This window comes from Salarias fasciatus, chromosome 11 (assembly GCF_902148845.1).
Source record: "Salarias fasciatus chromosome 11, fSalaFa1.1, whole genome shotgun sequence".
Lineage (NCBI taxonomy): Eukaryota > Metazoa > Chordata > Actinopteri > Blenniiformes > Blenniidae > Salarias > Salarias fasciatus.
The window spans coordinates 20263691-20288378 of NC_043755.1; the positions used below are offsets into that span (position 1 = coordinate 20263691).

The 24688-nt window shown below is 46.7% G+C and overlaps 1 protein-coding gene across 3 annotated transcripts in view; it reads right to left on the bottom strand.

The window, feature by feature from the left end:
- The window catches only part of LOC115396936 (nuclear factor of activated T-cells, cytoplasmic 1), a 64604-nt gene extending 40322 nt beyond the window's left edge, over positions 1 to 24282 (bottom strand). For all 3 annotated transcript variants that reach the window (XM_030103022.1, XM_030103019.1, XM_030103020.1), the window contains exons 1-6: positions 24114 to 24282; positions 20118 to 21231; positions 18257 to 18416; positions 8080 to 8282; positions 4149 to 4321; positions 3099 to 3239 (exon numbers count right to left, since the gene is read on the bottom strand). In XM_030103022.1, the coding sequence (XP_029958882.1) occupies positions 3099 to 3239; positions 4149 to 4321; positions 8080 to 8282; positions 18257 to 18416; positions 20118 to 21231; positions 24114 to 24231 (1909 nt within the window). In that variant the 5' untranslated portion in view covers positions 24232 to 24282. The remainder of the gene's footprint in view (positions 1 to 3098; positions 3240 to 4148; positions 4322 to 8079; positions 8283 to 18256; positions 18417 to 20117; positions 21232 to 24113) is intronic.
- Between the last annotated feature and the right edge of the window lie 406 nt (positions 24283 to 24688).

Genomic DNA, 24688 nt, shown 5'->3' on the forward strand with positions numbered 1-24688 from the left:
TGGACTTTTCCAGAGGAAAATAAAACCGGAGCTACAGTAGAAATCTGGAATATAATTACGACTTTATTGGTTTCTTTTTCTAGTCTGGTCCTTCTAAATCAACAATCGGAGAAATCCTGCGACGGAGGACCTTCATGAAACAGCAGGATCCTCCGATTAAAATGCCAAAAGCTACTTTTTTGCAGTATATTTGTGACCTAAGTACTTTTCCACGCTCATACGTGCTCAACGACAGTTGCCATTAGTGAGTGATGTGTGTGTGTGAGTGTGTTCCTGTGTGTGCATGTGTGTTCAGAGTGTGTCGGCCTTTCTGTAATGGGCTTTTTGACTTAGGAGACCCTGGAAGTGGAGGGTCATTAAAGTTTACATAAAAGCAGCCTAAGTAGCAGACAGACAACCTCCCTTTCATTCTCGCTCTTCCTCTCTCTCCCTCTTCCTCTCTCCCACCTCCTGGACATCACCGAGACGGAAAACAAACCACTGAAATGTCAATGGCAGGCACGAGGCTGGGGATCCCACCAGTGCAGAGCTCCACACGACTTAATGGCTTTAGCGGGTATTGAGGATAGAGGTAAAAAAAAAAAAAAAAAAAAGAAGAAGAAGAAGAAGAAATGCAGGATGAGGGAGTAAAAACTGGAGGAAAATGAGGTAAAAACCAGATTACTGAGGTAGAGACTGCTGGAGAATGAAGGGAAATACAGCCTAGAGGGGACCAGCGGATGAAGAGGCAGTGTGTGTGTGTGTGTGTGTGTGTGTGTGTGTGTGTGTGTGTGTTTGGGCTTTCCTCTCCAGGGGGATCCCCCTAGATGAGTAAGTGAAAGCAGGAGGAGGGAGACCCCACATCGGCTCGTCCTCCACCTTAACCCCAGCGGTGCTGGAGAGAAGGCCGCTCAGAAAGGGAAGAGGCGTCAGCGCGGACAAGAGTAATGAAGCCTTAACCTCCCAGAGCGCCGGGACTCATATTTAAGGTGAAGTCAGAAACTTTCTCACCAGCTGTTACCTATGAATCAGAAGGAAACCCCAAGAAGACCCTCTGACATTCAAAAATCAAGATAAATTCAAATATAACTTGAGGGAAAGATTAGGGGAAATCCCCTTTTATTCAGTGTAGACTTTGATTTAATTCCATTTTCCAAAATGCCAAATTAGAGCTAAAGGTAAAACAGATAAAAGATTAGGATTTAATCTGATTGTTGAGTCATGGGGGGGAAAAAAACCTACATTTTCTTTGATATTCAGATTTTGATCTTCTTAAACTGTAAAAACAGAATCCTTCATATTTCATATTTAGTATTTTCACTGCTCCAGTTGCAAACCTTGAAAGAGTGAAACATGAAAAGTTTAAATACTTGTGAGGGCTCATTATTTTAAGCTCTCTCAACTAATTTTACAGTTATTGTGGCCAGCAGCTGCCTCACATGAATATAATGAACCGACTGGAGGATCAGCTCCACTCATATCAAAGAATGGGGGGGGGGGGGGGGGGGGGGGAAGGGGGGGAAGCAAATATTGATAAACTGATCTTTCTACTCAAACTTTCTATTTGAGGTGTGCATGCAGAGTGTGAGTGGGACTTCTTAATGTTAACATCAACATATCATATGCATTTTAAGTGTTTGAGGACCATCTTCACACTGTTCCATCTACTGATAGTGGGTTTCTGGGGACTGTACCATGTGCTTGTGGGAAGGTTAAATCACATAGCAGACTTATTCTATGCCTGCAGTGTTTCTTTTCTTTAATTTCTAACATAACAGATAAAAACAAACAATAAAAGTGAAAAGTCAACACGCCTGACCACAAAAATTCTAAAACTTTCATACTTTGCAGGTGTCCACCATGTAGAGGATGAAGAGTTTGGGACTGACCGCTGGGAGACGCCACAAACAAAGTCCAAAGCATGAAAAATGAGTTTCCCAGCTTCGCAAACTACCTTCTGTCCTTCCAACCTTTTACTCAGAGTAAAACTATTCCCCAAATCCCATACTGTTCCAGTTTTGATGAATATGTTGTGGTCGATTGTGTCAAAAGCCATTTTTAAGTCAGTGAAAGCTGCCACTGTTGTTATAGTTTCTGATCTTTACCATTTGATCAATTGGTTCCATTAAACTCAATGATTTTGTGAAGAAATGTGCTGATAGTTTCGGAAAATTATGTTGGTTTTTTTTGTAATGAATTTTTTTAAAGTGGCATGACTTCAGTTATTTTCATTTTTTTTTTTTTTTGAACAAGTTATATTTACAAGTCATTTAAGGGGCAGCTATGAACTGTTGCTACTAAAACATCCAACCCTCATGTCTGTCTGCACACCGCTGGCCGGTCACGCCACGCAATGCAGTTAATTATCAGCGTCTTGGAAACACTGGAGTGTGACTGCGACTGACATGATTAGTTTCTAAACAGCTGATAAATCCTTCCCCACACAAACTCCTCAATGATGAGAGACGTCTTTTATGATCCCTCTTCAGCTTGATCTGCTCTTATCTGTCTGCGTTGCTCATCCTCGTCATCCTCACTGCATCGTGCTGCCAACAGGCTCCTGAGGTTCCGCTCAGCTTGACCTTTACTTTTGCTTTAGTGGTGCAATCAAGGAAATGATCACAGTCATTCGATTGTAAAGTGAATCAGGACTGTTTTTATCATCGCCGCCACCCACACGGGGAGGAAGCACATGGCCGAAAAGAAAAGAAAAAAAACTGAATGAAAGAAGAAATTGCTTCTGAGAGGACGGAGAGAGCGACTGAGCGAGCGAGAGGGTTAACTGTCAGAGCCGGAGGGGGGGGGGGGGGGGGGGGGGGGGGGGGGTCGGGGACGGCGAGGGGAGAGACGGCGAGAGAGGGAAAGTGAGAGAAAAGAGACGTTGCACATGCCCTGGTTGTGATTCATTCCTTAAGTTGTGGCGAGCAACAGTGAACAGGCAATGGAAACTTCAGCGAATGTAAATACGCTTTGGTTAAAAATATAGCGTCCTAATGCACACCACATGTGGCTCGCTGGCAAGCGCCGCTGTATTTTGACGGGAAGAGATACCGAGAGAGAACGCCACCGAGCGGGAGACGGAGAGCAGAGCGACGTCGGGCAGGACGGCTGCGGCTCACCCTGGGCCTTCTCCACGAACACCACCTTGGACTCGGGGAGAAAGTTGAGGCCGGACAGGAGCATCATCTTGCCTCCGGTGGCGGGGTAGCTGTCCACACTCTGCTTCTCCACCAAGGGAAGCTCTTGAGCCGAGCGCTGGGCTATTGAGAGAGACACGCACACATAAACATCTCAGTCCGGACGCACGGGCCGACATTTCATCCAGCAGGAACAGCAGTTCCTGGTTAGCGAGGGAGGCTTATCAACTTTATGATGAGGATTTCATGACCCCGGGCTGAGAGCTTTTCTGCCAACAGCTGCTTTTAAATGACACTGAAAAAGGTGTCCAACCAATCGAAACAATATTTTCACAGTCAATTCCTTGTTCGGTTTATTTTTCCGTCCAGCGGCTGCCAACCACCTGTCTCTGCTCTCTCTGACATGAAGCCAGTCACCTTGAATCACTGAATCGGGTGTTTTGACTCAAAGCCAGACGCAGACGGTATTTTTTATCATCCCAAAGCAGTCAGTCTGAGGTTGAAGTATTTACCAGAAGCCCCTACAAACTCTGAACAAATGATGAAACAACTAACGATTAACATCCACTTAGTAGAACAAACTATATGATGCCAGCCATGTCTCACAAGGTTCCTTTAATTGGCTTCCTTTGGGGCGAATAGCATCACACCCATGCACAGAGAAACAGAGGGTTCTTTCAATGCACCAGTACAGCTGTGCCAGGAGTGGGGGCTGGAAAATGACCTTAGAGGGACCTGTGCTAATGGGGTAGCCTTACCACAATACCTCGCGCATTCAGTCATAAAAAATGCAAACTTGAGATAGATAACACGTGTGTTTGGCATCGCGCACAATGCAGCCATTGCTCTGGCAAAGTTTCCCCGATCGTGTAAAGCTTATTGAGTGCAGAGGCACTGAATTTGCTCCAGCAGGTAATAAAATATTAGGCAACTTTATTGGATTACAATAGATGCCACCTTTCACTTGGTTGGAAATCCGACTAGGAAGGCGTGCCAGCTTTTTTGGTCGTTCCCGGGGTTTTGAACACTCACAGCACTCGATGGGGTTGGACGCGGCCTGCAGGGACAGCGTCCGGCCGTTGGGTTGGTTGATGTGGACCCGGAACACCAGCCTGACCCGGGTGTTTTTGCGCCCGATGTCCGTCTCTCCTTTGCGAAGCTCGATGTCTGAGTTGCGCAGCTTCAGGATTCCTGCGCAATCGATTCTAGGAGGGGAAAAAGACAGATTATAGTACAAAATAAAAGACAGAGGTGAAGTTTGTTGGGTTTTTTTCTGTTTTGCATTTCGGGGCTTTTTCCCATTAAAAAGACAAGAAATGACTCAAGCAGTTTCCAACAGGATTTTCGAGAGAAAGTCTGGTCCCGGGTTTAAATGGAAGCCTGTTTTTCATGTTTCTGACTGGGCCATTCAAGCTGACCTGCTGCGCAATAGGATCATCAGCAAAGTCCCCACTGGTATTACAGATCATGCACTGGAAGCTCACCGAAGCACGACCGTGTCATTATTAATCCAGCATGTCATCAAAGATAAAGTTGGACATTAATGACTTTACATCACAGTTTTAAAGGGTCACAGCGGTCTAAGAATTAGCAGTTCTGTGGAGAGAGAGAGAGAGAGAAATAAAAGAAAGTCCTCTGGACTGAAAACACCATGGCTTATAGGAGTATCACATGAGGTCCCATCAGAACACAAAATCACTATCAGAGTGCATCAGAGAGCCTGCCTCGTGCTTTCATTCGACTTACTTCACACATTTTTTGGGGGGTTTGAACTGCTGTTAATTGCTACCACATGTGGAAATAGACCCTTCTGTGAGCTCGTCGTCTTTATTTCATTTCACAATTTGGGAGGTAATGGAGTAAGGTTTCTTTCCCTTTTCTTTGTGGAAAAAAGGCAATCATTTGTAGCTGTGGCCTTTCGTGAATTTTAATAAAACTAGCGTGGCTGGTTAAAAAAACCAAGGAATACAAATGGGATCTGGTTTGGCATTTCAGTTATTTTACATGGTAGCTTTTTTGGGCATTTTTCCTGGAACACGGTAAATGTCAGATTTTATACCAATCAAAATTTCCCTTGACTTTGGTTTGCATAAGTTAAACAAAGTAAAAGAAATATGTGCAGTTTCGCTGATGACCTTCTCCTTATCACTCTTGCATCATCTCGCGCAGGATTTAGAAAGTGTGGAAGAATGAGCACCATCACTGAACTCTCCACGTATTACATGCTTTTCGTTGGGAATCTCCGTGAAGTGTTCATATGTAGTCTGCAAATGTCATAACTGATTCACACTGAAGCTCATTCTTTCATTTTAATTCTCTTCTATCGACTAGCGATAAGATGTTGCTGGCCGAAGCTCGACTTCTTTACAACTCTCTCTACAGTAACTCTCATGAACTCTGCTTAACTTACTTCAGACACTGAAACAACTTCACTGATTATGCAATACTTATTGACAGCTATGATTTGCAGAGAACTTAAATTGTGTTACTTTGGAAGGAAAAATATCGAATTGTCTGAAAGTTTGACTGCTTCCCACTCGCCACGAGCAAATAATCATTGCATGAGATCAACGAGATGTGCGCAGCGCTATCAAGGCGAGCGTTTTAACAGCTCAGTGGAAAGAGATCTTTCTTTCTTTTAACCAGTTGGACAGTCAGAGGAGAGAGGGGGAACTTTCACTCCTCTTCCTGCAGCTGTGGGCTGACGACCAATGAGAAAAGAAACTTGCCCTTGAACGTTGAATTTTTTTATAAAACCATACGGGAAGCATTAAAATCCGATCGCTGAGCGGTGCCCCTGAATGTGCTACAGCGCAAAAGAGATTGTGGTGAAGATGAAAATGATATGGTAAGGCAACACAAATGCTAAAATCATCAATGCCTGAAGGCCACTGTCCACTCAGGAAGCTGTTTGTTTCCCTTACAGACCATCGTAATCCCCAACAGTTACAAGAACACTCAACTATGCTGACAAAAAATAGATTCATTACTCATGTTTTCTGATAAATAAGTGCAGGAAGAAGTAGCGGCCTCATGTAACCTATACTCAGATGCAGCGGTTTTATCCGTAACACAGAGTTCTGGGCCACACTCCAGTGAATTCACTGCTGCCTGGCCTGAGCGGAGCCCCGGGACAGGGGCTGGTGCACAGATCCACCGACTGGAGCACCGACTCTACAGAATGAACAAACTTCATGCCTCCGTCAAGCAAAGTTACCAAATATTGAAAAAAAATGTCAGGTCAAAAGGCTTTTCACTTTCAGATCACTGCCTTCACAATACTCTCAGAATTTGAATGTTTTCAGCCCAACTTGCTGCTGTTGATAAGTGTGTCGGGAACAACATCCCAGTCGTATCAGTCGGCTGTTATCAGTGACAGAGGGGGAGTCTGCAAACTTCATAACCAGAAGAGACATTTTTGGCTGCTTTCTACCCAAAAATCATCCTGGGAATGCAAAATACGGCTGCTTTTACAGGTAAGCCAGTATTGTTGGCAGCATCTTAGATCTCGTTAAAATGTTCTGAAACCCTTTTTTTTTTCCTATGGTTGACATTAGATTTGGATGAAAAGTCATCAGAGAAAGAAATTCAACATATTATTGTTGACATCTATTCAAAAATTCATTCATTTCAATGTTCCCTCTATCTATGAAATAAGAGTCGCTTCATCAATAGTGTCAGATGGGCAATATTTCAGATTTTTAAAAATGTATCGATATGCAATTTGTGAGAGCTGCACGGAGCCAAGGGAGCAGATCTGCATTCATTTCTACAGGCAAGAGTGAATAAATACTATAAAAATAGAGGCGTTCATAGTTTCATTTCCAACCTAACACGATGCAGACGAATGAACAGAAGAAAAATATGAGTGTGACCACCTTTTGCTCCTAAAGCACCTTAAATAGTTGTTGGTAAACTTGCCAGGTTTTAAAGGGATTCTGCAGGAAGGATGTCGAAAACACTGAATCAAGCGCTTCAGCCTCTTCATGTGATCCAAAACACACAGGGTGATGTTTGAGATCAGGACTCTGATGGGGAATTACCAGTACATCTCAGCCTCATAATTAATCTATGATTGGGATGATTATAATCTCTTGTTGAGTGAACCTGAAACTAATCTTTTATTGATATTGCACGACTAAAGTGTTACTTATCTGCCCTGCACTACATAAATAATGATGCAAAAGCCACTGCGTGGTTATGTTTTGGTGCTGAGTTGAACAAACTAGAATTAATGGCAAAAAATATTTCTTCCCTGTTTTAAAAAATGTTTTACTTATATCAAATAAGTCTTTTTTTCAGCAGAAATGAAAAAAAAGGTTTATTCAACTGACGCGAAAGATTTCTCTCCTTGAGCTACTGCAGCCTACGAGGCTGTGAGTAATCGCCTCTAAATCAAAATCATCCATTTGGGATCCAGTGTTCTCCTCTGTAGACCTGTTCGCTCAGAAGGGAAGTTCCAGTGCATTTGTCTTAGTGGCACATATTGGCCGAGCCTAATGTATTGGGACCACATCATTCGGGTGGGCCGTGGGACTCTTGATGCTTCATGGCTCCACACACACACACACACACACACACACACACACACACACACACACACACACACACACAAAATCACCATTCAACAACCGCAAGCCTGTAATATTTAGAGTCTCAACACACATTGGTCAGAATTAAGTCACCCGTGAACTCAGTGTGTCAAGTGCTTTACTTTATTTCCTAAAAAATTACGCATCTCATGGGGTGAGATTGCAGAAAGCCTACTTGGAGTTGTGGGCTGTACAGTACCTGTCATCAGGCTTTCTGCCTGAGGAGCCAGAAGAGGGGGACAAAGGGGGTGTAAGAAACAGAACAGTGTGTGTTTTCTGTGCATGTTTTGAAAGAAGGGGTTCGGCAAAGAAAAATGTGGAAAAGGTGGAAAGACGGATCGCGGACTTGTGGAGGTCCAGGAGAAACTCACATGGCTCTCATGTTGTTTTCAGGCAGCAGAGGGATCTCCAGGATTTTGGTGTTGGATTGCATGACTTCATGGCTGGCGGTGGAGACGGTCTTGCCGGTGATGCGGTGGACCTGGTAGAAGGCATGCGGGCGCAGGAGGCGGTCGTCTGCGGTCCCGATGAACAGCTGCAGGGTGAGCGGCTCGCTCTCCATGTAGCCATAAAGCTGGCAGGAGAACAAAGAGACCCAGGTGAGAGGCAGCATCGGGATTCGAGACCCCCGTCTCAGGCAACCCCTCATTTAGGAAATACAGATTGAATGCGCCTCGGCTACTGTTAGTTAAAGGAGCCTTTAATGATAGCTCTGCCATGGTAGAGGGACTGTTCAAATAAGCCCCTTCCCATCGTTTGTTTTTGGTTGGGTTGGAGGCCCTTTTTCAGTGGTCTGTGCTGCACTTTTTTATTTATTTTGTGTTCCCGCACAGCAGAGGGAGAATAAGAATGGTTTTCTTTGAAAAGAAAGGTTAAAGCCTCAAGACGAAAAAAAAAAAAAAAAAAGTCTCAAAATGAGAATCCAGAGCAATCTAATCTGATCTTCCTTCAGGTGCAAAGTTCTCTCCTGATATGTCCAGCAACTGAACCAATAACAGTTTTCAACCATACGTTGTCATTTCTGTAATTTCACCATGAAATACAATATTTCGAGCAGCGACAATACTCAGATGTTTACAGCAGAAAGTGATTCAAAGCATCCAGAGAGTACAGCATGCAGACATCATCTCGCCCCCTTTTCCTTTAGGCAGTTATGAACATGTATTATGATTTCCATTAAAGCTGCGAGACTGTGTCCCACTGTGATGAAAGAGACTCCTGTATCAGAACCACCACTTCAAACAACTCCCACTTCCTCTAGCGGGCCTCCATTAGCCGCTACCGCCTCACTAATAAAAAGATCAAATCATTAAAAAAAGAGAAGAAAAACTCCACGGACCCGGCACAGTTTGAGAAGTGCTGTCAAGTTTGGGGTCAACTGCACTTCAAATATAAACTGTGGCTGCCAATATGCATTCAGTGTCCCCGGATCATTTTCTGACTGTGTCTAAAGTAACATAAATTGATGATTTAACCGAGTGTGTAATGGCTCAAACTATGAACACGCAGGCAGGATTTCAGATTTCGACGTGCGGTGAAGGACAACGAATACTTAGTGAGTGATTTCTGACCGGAATAATTTGCCAACCAGGAGATTTTCTGGTGGAACTGAGACTTAGCGCTGCAGACCTCCCAGGATGTACTTTCTCTCTGTGGTCAGATGGTCATGAGGGCGGATGTTGGTGTGCGCTCAGAAAATTCTCCAAACCGGCCGAGTGTCAGGAAGCTGCAGAATCCATCTGGAGCACAGAAAGAGGGCTAGCGTCTCACTGCCCGGACCTCCGTGGATCCACCCAGGTGGCTACTTGACCTTGACCACATATGACATTTACTGAGAGGGATCAGTTACTCCAGACCAGGACTCTCCAAGTCGTGGCCGTCAGAAGAATCCCACAAATTGGTCAATTACCCCAACGCAGACCCGCGCATCGCTGCAGACCACGCTGAAAGCAGGGGTACAGCCAAGCGGAATAAAAGACCCCCGTTGTTTATCTTACAGACTGAGTCATATAACAAAATGCAGACCACATGTAACCCATGACATAATCTGATTAATGGGTTTATAATTACCTCTGAGGACAGGAATGGATGAGGGTGCGAGGAAGAGCGAGGCTGGTGGGAGACTGGAGCGCTATGTCATTAGCGGGCTGTGGAAAGTAGCGCTACACTGTCACGGACACCTAATGGACACAAATTTGTCTGGATACTGGATCTATGGCTGCCCGGCTGGATAATAAACGCAAAGATTAAATGCCTACAGTGCGACTTGACGACAGATCTTTTGGATTTGGAACAATCCGGAGAACACAATCTTTTTCTTCCAAGTTACACAATTTTCAGAATTAACTGTAGTGAAAGGAAATCGGGCATGAGCAGTCATTGGAGAACAGCATATATCCATACGCTTCAATAATCTGACCAGAGCCTCTGATTCAGATATCGTGAAGGGGGGGTAAAGCTGACCCTGTCATTCATCTCCACTTCTTACCGTCATGATTTTCTCGTCAGCCTCTCGTAGTGTCTCTAGCAGCTGTCTTGACCTGTGAGCTAGCCACACATGCTAGTCATCAGTGAGTTAGGCCGAGGTCAGGAGCTTCTTGAAGTCTTGGCATCCCGAGGGACCACTTCATCTGTGCGGTGATCTCACCAGCAGACCCTGTTCCCCTTGTTATATTTTACTTATGGTGTCACCAGAAGTAATTATCCATGGCCGCACATGCTACCAGTTACTGGCGCATGGACTTGCGGGAGGGCTTCAGTCGACCATGAGGTACAAATCTGAAACACCGGAGCGTTAAATTGCATGACGCTGGCTTATGATTTAATAAAACGCAGGCCGGTCATGCTGCAGAGCTGTGTCGTCTGTCACTTTTGCCTCGGTGGACTTCAATGGATTTCGTCTGTGACCTCCAGCCATTACCTCAACCGCCACGTGGCTGCAAGGAGGCCCGCAAGAGATGCCGGGGAAGAAGGGGGTCCTTATCTCCTCACTCATCCTGCGGTAGCGCACAACGTCAGTGGCGTCCTCGCTCAAAACCGTAGTGACCTCACAGAGGAGAGGAAGTGATTAATGAGGTCAGGTAGTCCTCTCAGTGACGCCGCTCTTCCCAGCAGCCGGAGAAAGAGGTTCCGTCCCCCCTGGGCGACCTCCCTCAATGTCTTTACCATATGTGCTCCCCTGACCCCCTCCCTACGGTCCCCCTTGGCTTCTGCTAAACTCCTGTGATGCTCACTCGACTGCACGCCGCTAACAGAGCGCGGAGCGTACCGCTTTATTTTATTCTCAGAGGATGAATAAAATGTGTTGGAATAAAGACTGTGGAGTAAACTTTGAAAGGGGGTCGACGACTGAATCATCACAGACGACCACGCTCAACCGGACTCCTCGCATATTTAGACACGCATGTAGTGAACTAACAGAGACACTGGTCCCATTCACAAGACGTTCTCAGAGTGTGGGAGGATGAGGCCTCCCGAAAAGAGCTTAAACCACCTTGCGCCCATTCATCCAGACTTCTCCCTCGACATAAGAGCTGAATAATGGGTTTTCCTAATATTTCTCCCATGAAATATTAACAGTTATAGAGATCGATAGGCAATAAAAGTGTTCCTTTGTTGAAATCTACTTTAAAAATTAGACCTTCTGTATCCTCTATCTTCATTACACCTGACCTTGCTACTGAGCCGCCCCTGCTCCTGAAGCCCACCACACCACTGCCTTACACTGACTTCACCAGTCACTACTAACGGCCCAGTCCTAACCCTGAAAGAGCCTGAATAAATGTCTGCCGAGTCCCTGGAAGCAGGTCAGGCAATCAAAGTGTATGTGCTCCAAGTTATTGACCTTACAACGATGGTAGAACAAGGTCACACACACACAGGTGAACACACAGAAATGGTCTAATCCTCTGATAAACTCACCATACACACATTCACACACCTGTGATCTCAGCATTTCGCTCTCGTTTCTGACGCCGCCCGTGAAGTTGGACTCACAAGCTGCTAATTTTGACCAGATGAGGTCCTCCTGCTGTAACTGCAGCCGATCTGGCGCGCGCTGTGTATTTACTTTGAGATAATCTAAACCGATTTCAAAATGAAGGCTTGAGTCGAAGCTGCTTCTGGGTGCCAGCTTCTGCCACTTTGTCAGCTAGATCCATTTCCACCTCCCCGCCACGAGCCACTGTAGCACGAGGCATTTCTGATCTCAGCAGAACGCTGCGGATATGGCAGCTGATGCATTAATTGTGTAATTGTACGCAGCTGCATTGTCTGGGTCAGTTGTGATGATATTGTGGTGTGAGCTGCAGAAAAAGGGGGGAGGAGGGCGTTTCCCTTCCCGCTTTCCACCACTCGCCTCTGGATGGTTTCAGATACATCACCGGTACAGAAAGTTTTTTCCGTTTTCTTATTTGCCTCACTCAATGAAAATTAAATGTGATGAAATAATGACTGGGGCTGTTTTTTAAATCCCCGCATACACAATATGCATTAGGCTGTATTTTCTTCACGGCACAGTTTAACCTTCAGTTTTATTAGCAATAGTGACATTCTCAGTGCGGCCGGCACCTGGCCTCGATCGGTCAGAGCTGGGATCAGTAGATGTGGAGTTTAATAAAGACTTGGTGGTAAATTGGACGTGTCTGGCCTGGCGAGGAATTGAGCGTGAGCACACTCGGCAGGCCTGCAGCGGGCTGCCTCCGAACCCTCTGCAGTGATTTCATCACTGCCTGGAGAAATGTCATGACTCGCAGAAGTCCACGTGGCGCGGCGGATCGGGGAGAAGAGAGGGAGAAGATGGCTGGGAGCAGCACAGAAGGAACGGGGGGAGGCGGCGGGCGGGGGTGAGGCCGAGGCAGGGGAGGAGAAATGCAGCTTCAGATTCAGGCTTTTTGCCATTATCACGCTCCCCTCTCTGTCAAGCAGTGACACACTCGCACAGCCAGCCTCTTGCTGTACCCAATTAAATGTACACTCATCCAAGTTGTCTCCGCCGTCCAGACTTCCCTCCGTCACCCTCCAGCCTCGCTGATGTCTCCAGTGCCTCATATTGAACGCATAAGGCAACATATGCAATCCTTTAATGCGCGAACGTTTCCACGGCTCCAAAGGCTTCTCCTTTTATAAGCAACCAAGCAGCTATATCCCTCAAAGTTTGAGTTGAGTCGAGTGCTGTGGCGTTATGTCATTTGCGGCACCGTTTCAAGCACAAGCCGATGTCTAGACCAGCGATGGTCCAAATTCCATATAAAAATAACAGCTTTGTTAGCAGCGCAGCGTGCCATGAGAAATGTCCTCCAAGCCTATGGAGAATCTGAGTAAGATAATGTACGGATGACTGCTGCGCACCAACCCCAACAGCAAGGCTACCCACTCGTGTCTTGCCTCATAAATCTGCGGGCTGTCTGGTTATCACCTCAAAACCAGTGAGAACGACACACACGTCTCTCAACTTTTTCCACTTGGTATTAACTGGTAATTAGTGGTAGCCCAATACCAGTGCAAGGGAAGCCCCGCAGATGGAGAACCGCAATTTGAAAGTGGCGTAAATACCCCTTTGGGCAATGAATAATAGCCCTGACTAAGCTCTAACAGCACTACTGGGTGCACCGTGCCTTCTGAATATCAAACAAGAGGCGGCGGTAGATTTAATGAGCAATTAGCAGCGACGGTATAGGGTGCGATGGATCGGGGAGTGCTCTCCGAGACATTACGCAGTAAGCAACCACCGCATCCCTGAGGTGAAACCACAGGTCTCTGTATGGTCCGTCATGCTGGAAACACAATGCAAACGTGATGTGCATTACACACAGTTGCTCAGGAAGGGAGATGGGCATTAAGTCACGCACATGTTAATGGGAATGATGGCCACATCCTGTTGGAATTACACCGTGTCTGTGGCTGCTTTGGGCCTAATGAGAGAGTGTGTGAGGGGGGGAAAGCCCTATAGGCCAGTGATTATCCGACATGAAGTAGCCGCAAGCAAGACTACACTGCATGGTGTGGCTCTAATACTCTACAGGTGTTGTTGTGTGCCGTTACTGAAGGGACACGCGGATGTCTGAGGCTGAGCCTGGAAGCTTTCGCAACATCTTCGACTTGGATCGTGTGCAATAAAAATCATATCGCTACCATTCAACTCAGAACACCTCCGTTCTTCTCTCTTTGGGGAAAACCCCATCAATCAACGCCACAGTAGTACAGTCAGTAACGGTCGGCCAGGTTGGTTTTTTTCTTGAGCAAGGCTTCAAAACTCATTCCGTTAGACGTCCGTCCGGCATAGCTGTGGTGAGGAGGGGAGAGTTGGAGAGGAACCGACACAGCACCCTGGATCCCCCCTTAATGGTGCTGCGGTCTGCTGCAGTAAATAAAGTGAAAAACCAGTCGGAGGGGTCACACAGTGAACTAATGTTGAGAGAGAGGGGGTGAAAAGACCACAAATAAAGTGGAGGAAAGGTAAAGGATGGAGTGCAGCTCCCGTACGAATGACTGGGATGGGGGGGGGGGCGAGTCATTGGTAGTAGCAGAGGGGTATTATGTTGAGGTAAGTCATAATCTGGAGGTTTTCATTGGACGGAGGAGAGATCCGATCCGTCTTGTGAGCTGGACGGTGCTGAGTGTGGTTCAGCTGGCCTGCGGCCGCTCAGGGTGATGTCATGTTATACCGCCATGCGCACCCCAAACACATTCTACAACATTTTACAAGCATATCGTGGCTGTCAAATATCTGACCATCTAATCTGGGTCAATCAACAGACGAGGTAGTTCTAATTCAAACAAAAGAAAAAAAAAACTATACTCTACAATTATCACTCCATAAAATCCATCTCAGCACATGGTACATTGGTCCAGAAAGGCTGACTATGACAACAATAAGTGACTATTTCTGTATTTTATTTTGTTTTACTTTTTTTTATGTACCTTGAACCCAAATTTCCAATAGCAAGTGACGATTTGGCTCTTTTTTAGGAAGTAGTACAACTAAATAACTACAAATAAGAATATAAATCATATTTTTCCCTAATCTCTGAAAAATCAACAAAATATATAATTTTTCAAATAACTGTATATAATTCAATGTCACAATAAGGCTGCCAGGTGCAAATGATTGGAAGCTGCCATCATGACTCTGATCATCAATAAATATTTGAAGAACAGTGGAAACTGCAAGCATTATATGATGAGTGATAATAAAAACAAAGTAAGTCGCAGATTTGTCCAAAACCGACTCAAACACATGTTCAAACCAAATCCCTGAGAACCCTCAAGGTTTACCTCAGGAGCTGCACACACCTCTTCAAACTGCAATTACAATTACTACAACTACCAGAGCCCGCTGGTAAACACATTACAGACAATCAGAGGTTTGCTGACTTGTGCAAACGGCTGTAGGTGCTCAGCTTTCCTTTGTTTGTTCAGCGTTAACAAGCCGACAACAGGAAACGAGCACTGGAGCATTTTGATTTGACTACCTGTCAGTTCCCGTCTCTCCGGACTGCAGAAACAATGTTTCCCCTCCTGTTTTTCATCTGGCTGTTTTTTTGTTTTTTGTTTTTTTTTTTTTTCATCTGGTGTTACTTTCCAACACACATGTCACCGCCGCTCATAACACCAGTGTCTGATCATCCATGAGCTGAAAAAAGAGGAAAACAAACGGAGCCGTGGATGACCGGGTTCCAGCCGAGGGAGGCCTGCCGGTGTGGGTTTGGGGAGATGTTTGAAGGATGAGTGACTCACAAGGAGCGACATCCCCGGGCTCCCCGGGGAGAGGGGAGAGGAGGCACCGGTGCGTGGAAAGGGGAGGTGGCACCCGACGGGCGCTGAGGGGCCCCTGACTCCTATCTGCCCTCGCCGCCATGCTCAGCCAACCTCAGGGCTACTCAGGTCCTAATCAGCAGGATACAGAGCATCTCTCGGGGCAGCCGAGCCAAGCCCCAGCTGCCTGGTGACTCCCTCTGCCCCTTCTCTCTCTCTCTCTCTCTCTCTCTCTCTCTCTCTCTCTCTCAACACACACACTCTCGTCTTAAGGAGCACAAACACACGGGCAGACTTCCTTCGCTGCTTCCTACACCCATGCCCCTGTGTCATTATTGACTCATTCTCCTTGACTGCACCTCACCCATCCACTGCCTGCCACTCATTACCGCAGAGCACCGGGGACTGCACAGCGCCCTATTCTCTTAGATTACAACAACACAACAGAGACCGAGAGCGTGACAAAGACTTTCAAAAGTCTGGTTTTGGAGAGGGTTCAAAAATCCCCCAAAGGACACCTCAAATGTTCTTCTACATCTCACTCTCTAGCATGAACACATGATTGGCTAATCCTTATAGATTTATCTTTTCTGCCAACTGAGGTCTCCACTATTACGATAAAACCGTCAAGAGAGCCCAATTGACTGCACATCCCATAAATATTGGAGGTATAAATCACTCCACGAGCAGACATAAGTGTAGAATGTGAGGTATGCAGGGGAGCGTGATGGCAGAGCAGCTGTCGACGTATTTTTTTCTCGTGGCTACAACTTACTCATAATTGATTGTTGCACGCAGGAGGACTTGTAAATATCCTCATAAAAATCTGTGTTAAATCGGTGCCCATGAAGCGTGAAATAATGGAATGGCCAATGTGAATGCGAACAGAAACACACGAGGGCCTGGCTCATGAGCTCCCGGGGAGAGAGAGTAGGAGAGTGGTGTGACCTTAATGAAACGCAGCCTCACCTGCTACAGCGGTGCAGGCTGGCAGGTCGAGTCTGGCCGGCCTCGAAGCTTAACTGGGCAGACACGAGGGCGAGATGTTGATTTGCCCGCATGTTGATATACAAAGGCTTGAAACGGAGGGGGGATAATTAGCCGTGTTTACAGAGAAAACCTGACGGCTGACAGGCCAGTTTGTGACGACACGTCGGCCAACAGCTGCCGACTCGGTTTGACATTGAAGAACACCGGGCGGCTCTGACAACATCTGTTTACAAAACAACGGCGGCGCTTACAGCTTCAGATTCTCAATACGTGACAAGGGCGGAGGAGCGGACCACCAACTTTTCTATGGATGCATGAAAGCTGTCATTGATATATCACACTATTCCAGGGGAGTCAAATATAAGGCCCGTGGGCCCAAATTGGCCCACGAGAGGCTCCCGGATGTTTTTTTCTTTTTTTTTTAAACCAAACCATCAAATGCATGAAGGACAAAGTCACCCTCAACATTTCGGACAGGCACACACACACCACTAAAACCCCACCTTGGGTAAACTGAGATGAGGACGGTGCTGCAGGACTTCATTGACTTCCAGGTGCAGGAAACATTCATAACACAAGCAACAACTGAAATCTTCAATATTCTGCTCAATTGCATCAGTATTTGAGAAACTTTATAGATCAGGTATGTCAAACACATTTCATTTAAGGAGTCACATATGGCACAGTTTCACCTTGAGCAGGCTGGACTGGTAAATAACAACCTTGAAATTGAAACTGTAGAGTTTTTCTTTGTTGGAGTGCAGAGCATGCATGATTAAAATGTCTATATTTTTGCAAAAAACACAGTTACTACAGAAAATGATTACAATCTTAATAAAACATAATTTCCACTGATACATTCTGGTGCAAAATAAGGTGAGATTTTCAAAAAACTGTTGCATTATGGATGTTTTTACAAACTCACTCTGACAGCATGGCTTTAAGTAATTAGCTGGCTTTCAAGGCAGCATCAGCGATATCTCAGCTCAGGTCTCATGGTTTGGTCGTGTTCACTACTTTTAAGAAATGTGTTATTAAAAAAAAAAAATCAGCGTTTCTGTCAAAATATTTACAATTTGCTTGGTGGTTTGGTGATCCGGATTGGAGCCTATTGCAGACCAGTTTAGGCCCATGACCTTTATGTTGGACACCTCTGTTGTCAGATGTCCGTCCCGTCTGGTCATTTAGTACATTCAATATTAATGAGATTTTGGATAAAGACCTCTGAATGAAAACCAATCTGACTGTATTGATGGAGGAATATATCAGGTTTGGCAATCAAATAGATAGAATACACTGGACAGAATTATCTAAACAAATCAGTCTTAATCATATTAACATCATGTTTATGTACAACATTAAAATACTTATTATTAACCATAATCCCACGAGTTTTCTTTTTATCTGTATCAATGGCTTCTTTTACCATGGTTTCACAAGTAACTCTGTGCATATCTAATTTTTAATTGAAACCCAACCATCCTGTTCTGAGAAAAAGCCTAAAAGGACATCAAAGTTTCGGCTGATTAAAGAAATGTCATGGCTGCACTGATGATACTCTGTGACTAAATGTTGTCCTGCAGTCAGCATCAGTCAAACATCACCGTCAGCAGTTTGTGTTTTGGCTGGAAGGCCTGCCGCCGATCAACGTGCGCTCGTTACCACTTATGCTGTAATGGCTGTAACTCATTGCACGGTCTGAGTCACACAAAGCCAGCCTTGTTTTTTTGGCGGGATGAAAGTGTGCACGGTCTGTCACACGGATCTGTTTTTGCGTGCCTGACGGCAGCGTGGGTGACGTACCTGCACGACGGGGTGTCCTCCGGACAGCGCCTTGACGGCTCCGCGGCTGCCCTCGGTCTCGTAATGGGCCCTGTGGTGGGACTTTGGCTGCACCTCGATCTGGAGGTTGTACGGTCCAGAGCAGGACGGAAGCTGCCAGTCGAGCGCTGGCAGGGAAGGGCTGCGGGGGGACATGGCACAGCGGTTTCTATTAGGTGAAGCAGACATTTTATGGTAGTTTTGCCTTAAAAAAAAACACACACACACAACAGTAAATCATTATTCATGCAGGCAGGGTTTTTGGACTCGAGTCACTGAATGTGTGGTTAGTCCTTTCTGAAAGACATTTCCAGTTTACTTGGAATGAAACCACAAGAACACATGGATTTTTTTAAATGCACTTTCTGTTTTCTCCATTATCAAGTGATTTGCCCACGGAGGACTATGGTGTTGCGCCTTTTTTCCAGGGATCTGTGGGTTCCTACACCGGGGGAAGTCTGAATCCAAATGCTTCAAACTCGCTTTACATTAACCTCAAATTTGGGACATTTTAGCTATAATCCAACTGGCTTGATCCTTCCCCATTTCATCATGGTCTATAATCTAATCAATTGAAGTCATTCCCTGATGTGCATAATTCCCTGGGCTGTGGTAATAATTAGTGGCCTTTTTTTTTTTTTAATGAAAAATAAATGAAAGACGAATGTGCCCTGGTTAGAGAGCAGAGCGTTTTGCATTATAGTGTGACAGGTGGAAAGAGGGACACTGGGAGTTAAGAAAGTGACAGTGGGACGGAAGACATATCTGGGGCACGCAAACAAACCTCACACATACTGACATTCAGAAGTGTAAAACTCCAAAACAGTCACATTTTTTCACAAGACAATCGAGTTGGACAATAGAGTCGAGGTTCGGCAGCACGCCCTCCCTCAGCACATGATATCTCTTTCACAGAGCTACGGCTGGCCTCCTTCAACATCATTGTTCTGGAGATGGAGAGTCAGAGCTTCCCATGTGAACACCACGGAGATATCTCAACCAAAACAAACCCGTGCAAGACAATATTTCTCAGCGCCGGATGCCTGGCAAACGTGGAGCTCTGACCTGGAGGGTGGCTCGGCTGAAACCAATCTCTGGCATCTCGGTGGAACTTGCTGGGCTGTTTGTTGACCTAAAATGAACCGATTTCCCCCACAGGGCTTTATCTACCCAGTCAGAGCATGACATCACATTAGCTACACAAGGAGGGAGATGGGCTGATGGCGAGGAGGACCGGCGTTACCAGCCGGCTGATTAACTCGCAGACTGCTTCCCCTTCAGTCAGGCCTGTCACCGTTACTTCCTGCTGCTCACTATCTTAATCAAACACTTGATTTCCGACAGGAAAGACCGCTATTGGATTGAGGGGGAAATGCCACAATGGAAACGTGAGAAATGTAAAAAAAAAAAAAAAAGTTACCTTGCTTGAAGGAGAGAAACCAATGATACTGTTGACTGCATGAATGTATTTGGAAGTTTGTGTGGGGGTTGTGATAGCAACAGTGGCACACACACACATACAAACACACACACAGAGGCCGGGCAATTCCTGACTGTGAAATATGATTTATGAAATAGTTTTGATCTTCAAAGCGAGCGCATTTGGAAGTCAAGAGCATGTAACTTTGGAAATCTGCCTTTTGATAAGGCCTTTGAAGATTATAAACTCAAACAATTGTGACCTCACAATAAATACACAAGGCTAAATGTGGAAACAAAAAGATAAACATTGGGTATTCGGCGGGATGAATTTCTGTCAGGTATCGACCTTCTCATGGTAATTTATCAGTGATGCTGTTCTAACCTGTGACACAGCACACATGGTAGAGTTTTGAGACATTACCTGAGGTAAGGCTTGGGTTTGGACCAGGAGTACGGATGCTGGGGCACATCCAGGAATCCTCCACAGTAGTTCTCCTTCTTGAGGGCCATTCGGGATGGGTAGTCCTCGTGGCAGAGCTCTCCTTCCGGACTCAGCTCCTCGCCACCAGGCTCCATCTTCAGACTCATGGAGGGGGAGTGGTCCAGCATGGTCTTCCTGGTCTTGATTGGGATTCCCTCGCCCATGTCTACCACTCCGTCTGTGGTCAGAGCATTGATGGCGGCCACAATGGCGGAGTTGGTGTACTGGTTGGTGTTGACGAGCCAGTTCTCATCGGTGACGCTGACCCTGGGGGAGCCATGTGGAGACGGGGTCGGCGACTGGTTGGGCGACGTCTGACGGAAGTTAGTGCCGTTAAAACTGTACTTTCTCTTCCCCATGCCGCCGCCACCGCCACCGCCGCCGCCGCAGCTGCCTCCTCCGTTGCCTCCGCTGCAGGACGGGGAGTTGGGCCTGGAGCCACGAGGCTGCGCCGGCCAGGCTTCTTCTGCCATGGCTCCTATCTGAGGGGAGGTGGAGGGCGAGTGGCGAGGGGAGCCTGCGGGGCCACTGGCGTGTGGGCACGACAGAAGCGAAGACGACCCTCGGGGAGACACACAAGGTGACTGCCAGGGGGAGTTCTGCGGGGAGTTGTCGTAGTTGTAAAAGCCGGACTCGTAGGACGAGGCCTCGGAGTTGCAGCTGCGCGAGGAGATGCTGCTGGCGGGACTGAGGCAGCTGGGATCGCGGTAGCCGTCTGCGTTGGGCAGCGTGAGCGTGACGATGGAGTTGACGCCTCGTTTGATGACGTGGTCCTCCGTGCTGCTGTTCTCCTCGTCTTCTGGGTACTGGCTGTACGCCGTGATCTCGATGCGAGGACTTTCCAGAGCCGGGGCCCCGTTGGGTCTCACGCCGTGTGGCAGGTAATAGCCCGATGCCGCGTGGTTGTCATTTTGGAAGCCGTAGCTCGTCTGATGGCAAGACGAGACCGAGATGACCGGGCTTGACTGCAAGGTGTGGTACTGCGTGGCCAGGCAGGGGTTGCCCATACCGAGCGGAAGGGACAGGCTCACGTTTGGTGTGTAGCTGTATGCATCTGAAAAGGAAGCACATTGTTAGAAATTAAGAATCGTTAAATAATATTTAACAATAAAAAGTGATGAGAATTAAAATACTTTTGTGGCAAATACTTTTTATTACCTTAATAATACCCTTAAACCCTACCAGTAGGTGTTTTCAGAAACTGACAACCCCCCCAGCTTTTTGAACATCTGGAGAAGTTCAGCAGTCTTCTCAAAGCAGTAGTAGTTGTGTACTCGCACGTTGCACAGCCACTCCATTTGTTTGATCAGTTCATCTCAGGCTGTGTTTGGCACGCCCTGCTGTCATATGTACTCTACAGGAATTCCTCCAGCAGCGCTGATGGATGCTTTATTTGATTGATTGCATCACTCACTGAGTGAATTAGGCCCTCCCCTGTGGAAAACTGACAGCACTCTCGCATCGCTCTGAGCTTGTGATTAAGTCAAGGAGAGTTTGCTGCAGCGTTACACACAGATGTGTACCGCGAGCAGACGATGCCGCGCGAGGAAAACAAAAAGAGAAGCGAGACGGGCGAGTGTGGCAACGTGCGAACTGGTGGGGTGAGCTGGCAGCAGCCCGTTGCTGTGTCAACAGTCAGGCCAACCAGGGTTAAAGTGGTAACGGAGCGCTGGCTCTGAAACCCAGCGAAGGGCAATCCCCTTGATGCAGCGCGCTATATTTGTCAACCACAACGCTGAGGATCACATGAAACGACAAATCGGTCACACATCGCACAATATGTGGGTAGGCAAGGTAAATTTAGTTTATGAGGGTCTATTTTTAGAGGTGAATGTGCGGCCGATACATTCATTACGACAGAACGAACTAATAACAAGTAGATTGGAAGTTCAAACTCACTTTTTCTTTTAAACATCTGAGAAATATTCAAACTGTTAAAAACCTGAAAATCAAACTTTTTTTTTCTAAGTATTTCCCAGGTGACGGCCACCACTGCCCCCAGTACCCACCTCTCTTCTCTTCTTCCTGGACACGCTGGCTGTACTCGAACATGTAGCCAAAATCAAACTCCTGCTCTTCATGCTGGAAGCTCATGTCTGTCCCAGTCGCTGCACCTCGGTCTGCCTCTATCTCAGCCCTCTCTGATGCTTTTCTCCTGTTTGGAACAGATGAGAATCTCCTGCCCACTCCACCCGTTGCGACACACCTCCTACCTTCAGGCCTCACTGACTTTGCTCGAAGTTGCAGCAGCTGTTATTTTTTTTTTCTTCCTTTTTTTTTTTCTTTTAACCCTCCTGAACTTGCGTACGACACTTTTCTTCAAACACCCACGCAAACACACAGACTTTCACTTTTGTGCAACGCAAGGTCTTCAAACCCTGCTCTTTTCGGGTCACACGCTTCAAACCTGCTGAGATAACACAATTCACACCCGATCACAATTAACCCGACGAAGTGAATAAAGAGGAAAATAAAAACCCATATGAGTCACACTCCAACTGGCTCAAAGTGTGGCGTAAGAAGCTCATTTGAAAATTCTATCGCACAGATTACAGCGTGCTCTTTCTGTCCTCCCCAATTCCTCTCAATTATGCTATCATGATCAAAAACATTTGCTCCCCACAAGCAAACCAGCGTGACTGAAGGACGGCCGGGGTGTATCCACAGGGACCGCGGTGGAGGCCGGGCTCAGACTGACGGGACCTCAGAGGGAGATAGGTGCTCGCCCACAGAAGTCATCTGCAGCCTCTGGAACTGAACCCCGGGGCCACTTATCACACATGGCTGACTTTGGGCCGTGGCAAAACACCAACAGAGATCTGTGTGTGTGTGTGTGTGTGTGTGTGTGTGTGTGTGTGTGTGTGTGTGTGTGTGTGGCAGTAAAGCAGCGCTTGGCGTGCTGCTGAATCTGTGTGTGGTTAAGCACGTCTCCTTGTCAAGCGAGCTACCCGGCATCCCTGAACACACAGATCACAGCCCTCACTCACACACACACACACACACACACACACACACACACACACACACACACACACACACACACACACACACACACACTCGTCTGTTACCAATTTAAGGCTTAGTACCGAGAGGCTGAAATGAATAATATCGCCGCCTGCACCCGTCCGTCTCAAACCTCAAAGACAAAATTAAATTCTCAAAATCCCCAGAAAAGACAGTGACATCAGCTCCGAGAGTTAAGGCGAGATGCACCAACGCCGACTCCCAGAGAGCTAAATCACATTTTACTAACATAAATATTGAAGAACTGGAGAAAGAAGGACTTTCTTCTGAATCAGTCGCCTGCAAACTGCAACCTGAACACCGCACATCTCCCCAACTCCTGAAGGCTGCTTGATCTCTGACCTTCTCACTGTTTGGAAAACGAAACAGTCTAATTTCATAGTTCCCAATTAAAACAGAGAGCTTAAAATGACGTGACCTGATAGGAGGCAGAGTGCAGAGAACAGCAGCAGGGGAAACTCATCAGCTTTCATTACAGTATGATGAGAAGCACCTGCATAGAAATCTGGGGACACCTAATGGTGCAGATGCAAATGAGTCACAGAAAGTCAAGCGCTGGGCTAAAAGGTTCATTTATTGCACAGAGTATACATAATTTTACCAATAAAGTTGATTTTTTTTTTATTGACTTGGCTGAATTAAAAAAAAATACGCAAGGAAAACGTGATATTTGAAAAAAAAAACAAAAGAATATTTGATGTCAGGAATTTAAATAAACTTTAAATGTTAGTCCAAGCCCGTGGTTGCAGGTTATACCACTGTGCACTGAACCTGGCAGAGCTTTTTGGCTGCGAATGTAGCTCTTGACCCCGACTTGACAGTTCGTGCACGAGCAATAAGCCGCGGTTCCACCGGCTGTCCGCTCACTTTTTAAATCAGCGGCAATCGAAAATAAAGAATGTGACGGATTACCTTCTTCTGCAGACTTCATGTCGGCGGTGAGAGAGTTGAGAAGCTGGAGTGTCCGCTCCTTGGCTGCGGCTCCAAAGCTGAAGTTGGAATGAGCGCACGGGCTGTAGAAATCCTGCATTCAACAAGCGACACGCAACTTTCTCCAGCTCACAGGACCGAGTGTCACACCCCGAAAAATATATGGATGGAAGAGAAAAATAACTGCTTCACTTCATGCAACGTTAAATAAAAGCATCATTGGGAGAGGAGCGGAACTTTGAGGCGCGTGCAGCGCGGTGGCCGGGGCGCACGACGCGGAGTCGGAGAGAGGCTGCGGAGGAGGAGGAGGAGGAGGAGGGGAAGCCGTGGCTGAGGTGAGCTCGGCTCTCTGTTCCAGCCCGGTGGAGGTGTTTTAAAGAGCCTCCCCAGGTCGGTGACGCGGAGCGGTTTGTCGGAGGGGCCGGCTCCGGCGCTTTTAAACCTGGAAAACACCCTCCGTCCTCCCGCCGGCGCGCCGCCCATCCAAGGCGGATGACGCGGCTCCCGCAGCCTCCCGGACCGCCTGATGATGTCTCTCAGCCCGGGATCCCTGCGGA